At 39.6% G+C, this 7,393-nt stretch overlaps 1 protein-coding gene across 4 annotated transcripts in view; it reads right to left on the bottom strand.

Moving 5' to 3' along the window:
- Positions 1-426: 426 nt before the first annotated feature.
- The window catches only part of DOCK4 (dedicator of cytokinesis 4), a 224,168-nt gene continuing 217,201 nt past the window's right edge, over positions 427-7,393 (bottom strand). For all 4 annotated transcript variants that reach the window (XM_088165485.1, XM_088165487.1, XM_014871177.2 and 1 more), the window contains 3 exons: positions 4,959-5,072; positions 3,996-4,057; positions 427-994 (listed from right to left, as the gene is read on the bottom strand). In XM_088165485.1, the coding sequence (XP_088021611.1) occupies positions 569-994; positions 3,996-4,057; positions 4,959-5,072 (602 nt within the window). In that variant the 3' untranslated portion in view covers positions 427-568. The remainder of the gene's footprint in view (positions 995-3,995; positions 4,058-4,958; positions 5,073-7,393) is intronic.

The following is a 7,393-nucleotide window of genomic DNA, read 5'->3' as shown; positions in this document are numbered from 1 at the left end:
TATAAGCCAAGTGTGTTTCAAAAATTCCAAGCCACATTTTTACAACAGTCCTCTGCTGTATAACTTGCATTATATCTCAGTTTTGCCACATACATTTGAAATTACCAATCTGTTCATCAGATAAGAGAAACAACTTTCAGCCTACTTGCAGAAACATCCTAGTCTACAGCCTACTTTGTTAGAAAGCGTGCATTTATCTCTAGTAGTAAAGATCCAGTCAGTATATTCTGCATTTTGTAAGAAGCATTCAGTTAACTCAGATGAGAGTTGTAGGGTTTTAGATTTTTTTAAAGAAAAATAAAGTACAAATAAAAGCATTTATCAGTATTCACCACCATGAAATTAAAAAAAAAATTCTCTCATTCATGCTTCCTATAATATCTGGCAACCTAAATTAGTAATTTCATTTCAAATGTGCAACATAATATTAATAAGCATTTTGAAATTACTCCAAAGAAAATGTGGATAAAGTAGTAAAGTGCCTAACTAAATGAGTTTTACCATGTTTAAAAAATATTATTTCTTAAACAGTGAAGAATGTGTTGCAATTAAATATAAAAGCGGCTTCTCATAACTGAGAGACTTTGCGGGGCAGAGGCCTGGGCCGGGGAACCTGCTCAGTCCTCCTGCTGCTGTTTTCCAGGTTGTTTGGCCGAACCAGCTGTGGCTTGGGGGGCAGTGCCGGAGGGTCTGCGGCGGGCGGGATGGAGAGGCTGTGAGGTAGAGGAACGGGGCGCTTCAAAGTCCGCTCATACACGCTGTAAGGCGGCGGGGTTTTGCTTTCTTTCCTCACAGGCTCCTCAGAAATGCTGTAGCTTGGGACAGTCACTGCTGGTTCGCTGCCTTGGCTTTCAAAGCCCGATGTTTCTGATGTGCTACATCGGCTGAGCGAAGAGATGCCGCTGCTGTAACTCCCTGACAGCGCTGGGGAGTTGGATATGAGCCCCGAGGAATGATACTCCACTGGAGACGGTGTGAATGATTGCACAGACCCCTGCTCAAAAGAAAGGGCAGAAGAAAAATTTACCTGGCATATAGGAGGGAGAGTGTTTTTGTGCTCAGACTGAAAGCATACATAGATACCGTGCATGGAACTCTGAGCTTTGATAAACAGAAATGGTTGTGTCCCTGTTTAATCAAGACCTGGTAAGAAACTGATAAAAAGCTCATTTCAATAGTGCCTGGGTATACCTTAGATAGTGGTCATGCCAGTAAGTGGAAATAAAACTGTTTTAAAATGTTATCTCACTACCATAATGCCCTGGAAAAATCTGGAAGTCTTCAGAATGCACCCTTAATTTTCTCAGCTGGAAGTGGAATGCATCACCGTGTGCAGGGCATACCTGGGAGTGTCCTGCCCCCTAACGCCAAAGCCCAGCCACTGCTGCTACTGCAGGCTCTCATATCCCAAATTCAGTTTCCAAAGCTTTTCCTCACAGCTTTTAGTGCATTGCCATGCAGTGAAAAGTGCATTTACATCATGGCATCATTTCTGAGTGTACCATAAAAGCAGTGTCGGAGGGGTAGCACAAAGCAGGTATCAAGGTAAGAGCCACTGCTGGGTGCCAGCCCCTCTCTCTGCTGTTCCTGCTCCCATTTGGGGCAGCAGCAGCATGGCAGGAGATGAAAGCATCACCACCCTTCCTCTCCCCCATCTCCCAAGTGTTCCTTAGACATACAGATACAACACACCACGTGTGCCTCAGGGACAAGGGCCATATGGAGGGCACAGGTGGCCAGAGGTTGCACCAGTGGCCTCATAGGTCAGTGAGGGATGGTGAGGGACCAGGAGCTGAGGGCCCAAGCAGCAACAACAGTGCTGATGACAAATAAAAGGCATGGAAAATAGAGGCCTACCGAAAACCATTGAACAATTCTATTCCAGTGAAGCACCTTCAGCTGAAAACTGTAAGAGGTTAACGCGCACTTTCCAAGTTAAAATTTTTTTTGCAACGTATCTAATTATGACTGGATTAATCTGAGGCAATCCTGACTTACTGGCCTCAAGCCTCAGGCTAAAAAAGGGATGGAGAAATCAAAACAAAGAAAAATTTCCCACTCCCGTTCTTGTTAGATTGGTTGATGCTCAGTTGCTCAGCTTGAGGTGAGAGTGTGAGCCATGCAATAAAGGATGGGAGTGGTGCAGGAGAGGGACAGGGGTGTATAGAGCTGGCTGCACTGACTTTATGCTGTTGAGATAATTTTAGTTATCCATCTAGGACTGTATCCACAGAGCACTGAAATCAATGGAGAGAAAAATTCTTCATTTACGTCAGTGGGTTTTAATAGGATGGTTTTCTCTGTTTGCACACTGTTACAAGAAAGGCTAAAATCTGAGCCCTGTATATGGCTGTAGAAAAGCAAAGTGAGTTTTATTTAAAGCTCAATACCTGGTGAAGACATTTCAGACTTTCTCAGGAGCCTACTACGGGTTTAACTACTTGTTTCATGTTCCATTCCTCTGTATGTGAGGAGGCTGCAACTGCATTCCTACACCCAAAAACATCCAGGGTTAAGGTTTTCAAATAAATTATGTATTTGGCTTCAGTTCCCAGAATACTGGGCACTTGGATTAAGTGACCATATAGAAGATTTAGGACCTTTGCTTTTGTCATTCAGAACAACAGCAAATATGTAAATCCTGCACTTGGTTCTGGTAAAACAGTGTAGATTACTTTTACCAGTAGCAAGTAACAACCTAGACACCAAAACAGTCTGGAAATTCATGGATGCTCGAAGTGAGATCCAGCAGTTCTCAGAAGTATTTTGGGCCAGCATTCCTCTTCCAAGCATCAATCCAGACTTTGTAAAATGCTTAAATTCTGTCCAGACCTATAGAAGAAGAATGTTAGGACAAGCTTCAAACATCCCTAAGAATCATCTGTGTCCAATCAGGAAAAAAAAGAAGTGTCACTAATCTTTGGATAAGATCCTAATGTTCTAAAAAGCTTCCTAGTAAGCAATTAGGGCAAAACTTGAGATTGGTGCTCACTTCAGCAGAATGTTAATAGGACAATGGGGCACTCTGATGGCCAGCAGAATTGCTTTGTGATCAAATTGGGCCACTGTGTAGACACAAGTAGAAATGTTACAGGCTTATAGGAAGGCAAACAGGACAATGAGTGTGAACTTGTAATTAGGGACCTCAAAGGGAAAGGAAATATTTTGGAGTGCTGTTCTCCTCCTCAGGCAACGTGTATCTGCAGTATTAGTTAGGTATAGGGTTGCTGAGGGGTTACTTCGGCAGGGCTGCTGCCTTGCAAGGCTCTGTCCTTGCATCTGAGTGCCTGAAGCACCACTCATGCTCTTTTCTATTTGTTCTCTTTCCATGTTGTTGACTCTTATATTTCTACCTCCCGAATCATCTCTGCTTCAATGATGTGGCAAAATCTATCCTCAAGACTAATGTCTTGCACTCTACCAGCATCAGGGTTTGCCTGGAATAAGCAGGCTGCATGTTTGTGTGCTTCAATGCTGTGGAAACACAGATTTCCCAATCAATTTTTCCAGCAAAAAAGCAGCTACCAATATATGGGTACTAACACATGCAAATATCTGGAAATAGAAATGAAACCTGCTCAGTTTAGCTTGGATCTCAAATTTGGATGTTTAATTGCCAGAGAAGAACCAGTGCTTATTCACTGCCTATGCATAATGTTTCCTACTGGCAGGTATCAAAATACTTGCAACTTCTTACAATCTCCCTGGATCATCCTGCAGAGGAAAATGGGTATTAAAATGATTGAAGCAGGGAATACTCTCTAATTTAACAGCTCTGGATGCTGGAAGAATAAGACAAATGGGTTGCACAACAGATTTTCCTGGCACCTCCCCATCTTCCACGCTGGAGACAGAACACTGGTTTTTGTATAGGTATATGATAAGAAAAAGAAAACATAATATAATCCCAAATAATTTACATTAAATATATACCATCTACCCCACAACACACAAGATCTGTCTCACAAAGGCAATTCACTGCAATAAGACAGTACCTTCATTGGTGATCTTCCAGCAGGAGAAGGGGAAATGGAGGCTATGTGTCTTGCTGGTGATGCTGTAAAGGTAGAAAGATTTCAGTGCACTTGTGGCATGACAATTTTTACTAAGAAATCTTTTTGAGTGGGTAGGAGATCATTCGATACATAAACATTACCTCTAGTTCTCTTGGCCAATGGCTGTAAATAGTTTTAGAGATTTGTTTGTTTTGCTTTGTTCTCTGGATTATCTTGCAGTACAACCAAACATAAAAAATTTCTGCATCTACCTTTTCTGACAATTTTATATCACTGTAAATTGATTTATAATCTTCCAAATGATAACAAGTTGAAAAAAGAGTCAATATAACAACACTTCCCTTTTTGTTCTTAAGAAATATGTATTTGTAAGTAAAATAAGGAAAATAAAAAATACCTAATATACTTATATCAAATATTTACCTCCAAATATACTAGAAACATGCCTAAACTAAGAGGCATAAGTATAATACACAAAAATTTTACTCACTCCCTTGAGAACAATTATATTTATAATATCACTTGAGCAGCCTTTCCTTTAAATGGAAATTAATATTTTGAAAGGAAAAATGGTTATAGTATCAGAACACATGTACTTTCGTAGTTGCTGTGCATTTTCTGGCCAGTAAAATTCTTTGTGGTTAATGATGATTTCTGATTGCTAATTTCTAATTATCATAAAATCAAAAGACTAAATTTGATCATCCTTCTTCATACTAGCATGAACTGTCTGAAACTGCTCATTCATTAGTGAAGGGGAGGAATATTGGAAACTGCAGAGAACATTAACGAGATGAAAATACCCGCAGAGCAGTTCTACAGCCTTTCATGTAAGAAATCAAATAATAAGTTAACCTGCCCAAGAAGTTAAACATCAAACAGAGTGGAAAGAATCTAAGCCCTCAAGTACTGAAGCTTTACCTGAGATGTCCATTAACTCACCAGTCTGTACAGGTCTTGGTGGTACAGGAGGAGATATAAGCTTTCCACTTTCTGATGTGTTTCTGGCTTCTTTCCCACTGTCCAGGCTCCAGCTGCTGGGGGTGGTGTTCACAGCTGGAAGAGAATGAAAAAACTGTCATGGGCAACAACACTTCCAGCTCTCTCACTTCCTTTTATCCACAAGAGTAAAAACATACAGAATGCAAACCCCTGACAACTCAATCAGCATTCGTGAAAAGGTCTCATGATTACATCTGCACTTGCAAAGCTCTTAAATAGCAGCCAGCAATCTCATGGATGCCTGATGGATGCACCTGGGCCTTAAGTCACTTTGTGACCAGCCTGGCGGCCATCAACAGCAGCAGCAGCTGAGATTGCACTCTAGTGCACTACAAATCCAGCCACAAAGGGAGATAAGCTTGAAGCTTGTTAATATAATCAGTTTATCTTTGCACCAGACTTCTATTTAGAGGTTTCCAATATTCCCATTAACTAATTTTATATACAGAAGGGACTAGAGAAAGGAACTCACCAAATTCCTATCGATCTCCTTCATAAAGATTTCTGTGCTAACATTCTTGTGTTGCCTGCATAGACTAAAAATTTGGAATTGAAAGAAGGTGGAAAGAAGGGCAGAAAATGTAGGGAGTAAAAATTGGAAGAAATTAGAAGTGTCTGACAGTAAAAAATACCAAATTGAGAAATCATTATGGACTGACAAAATTTCTGTTTGTATCTGTGGTCAAAGATCTCTGCTTGATCATGTAAATTGACTATCTCTTTGATATGCATTAAAGTGGCTGTTTTCTTTGTGTGTTACCCTGATCAGATTCTATGACTTTAACTGAATGATCCCATAAGGTCTGGAACAGCTTTCTTGATAGACTTGGATTATATCAGGTCATCAAGAAGTCACCAATATTGGAAAGTAGTCAGACAGACAGACAGAAGGACAGGACATTTAACACGGGCAGGACAAAAGCTAATTTGAAAAATACAACTCTCATTACACTTCCTTAGAAAAGGAGTTGAAAATAACCACTTCAAACCTCCCATTCATCTCCCAAATACGCCACCAAAAAAAATCCCTCACTTTAAAAGCCCCAAATCTCTTGCCCTGCCGTGACAGTTTCCTTCTTGTTTACTTGTTTCAATTGTGAGTAGAGAATCACATGTAAGGACTCTGTGTTTATTTACAAAGATGAAACAAAAAAGCAAAGTACTGTTGCTAACTGATGGCATCAATCATCACTATTGTAGCAACACTGAGAGCTCTCAGGACTGCAACCCCACTACACACCAGACAATACAATTAGTACAGTAAAAATAACACTGGTCTCATATCTGAAACAATATTGTTATAGTATAATTCCACTTTAATTGACCATGGGATCAATTGACAGAATAATCGATTTTCTAGAGTATCATTTTGCTTTGTTATTGCCAAAATATGCAATACAGTATTAGCTTTTATATTGTAAGCTGTCACCCAACAGATGGCTTTGCCACCTTCCTAAAAATCACCTGGCACCAGACCTAGGTACTTCAAATGCCTGAATCTCCTGACAAACCCATTTTTTTAAGTCATCCAAGCAGTCAGTTTTTTTGACTGCTAAAGCCTTCAGGATCTGTCCCAAATACTCCATTTTAACAATTCTGTGATGTACTTGGCTGCCTAGGCCAGTGGAAAAGTTTTGCTATTTCCATGTTAAATTATTTCATATGTTTTTCAGCCCTGTAAAAAAAATTCCACTTGTGCTTTCATAAAAATGTAAACACAAAAATACATATAGAACCCAGCTCTTATTAAAGAAAATCTGATTCCTAGTCAGTTCTTATTACAGTATATTATTAAAATAGTTACTTTCTATAAGCTTATTTTACTGTATCCTTTATTCAGCATACCACAAAGGTACCATAATGAAATGATGGAGCATATTATAGATGTGAGGCACATAATGAAATCATGGCAAACAATTACTATGCCAAAAATATTGGATCTCCCCATGTGCAAAATTATAAGAGGCAATATGTTTTCTATGGAAATGCACATATTTCTCATTTACTCTAATTAAAAACAAGATCTCCAAAATGTAAGAAAGCACAAATTGGTGTTTTCAATCCATGTATAAGGAGAAGCACACTGAGTTATATTTGGTAAACAGGACTTGCAGGTACCAAACTTCAGGATTCTGTCCATATCTAACCTTCTCTGTACCCCATTCTCCAGAAGTTGGCTTTTCCTCCCAAATGTCTCTCTTGAGAAGCAAAAAGGACTCAGAGGCAGCCTGAAGAAACCTGCTGCTCCATTACTCCCTCTTGCAAACTTCTGGGCCTTACTTGAGTGCAAAATTAAGTTCTCGCCTTTTTTGCAAAGTGTTTCGACGCTTAGATTTGTTAGCATAATTTATTGAGTCATTTAGAATGTTTTCACA

This window comes from Sturnus vulgaris, chromosome 5 (genome assembly GCF_052056855.1).
Source record: "Sturnus vulgaris isolate bStuVul1 chromosome 5, bStuVul1.hap1, whole genome shotgun sequence".
NCBI lineage: Eukaryota > Metazoa > Chordata > Aves > Passeriformes > Sturnidae > Sturnus > Sturnus vulgaris.
This window is presented reverse-complemented; position numbering and strand designations above follow the sequence as displayed.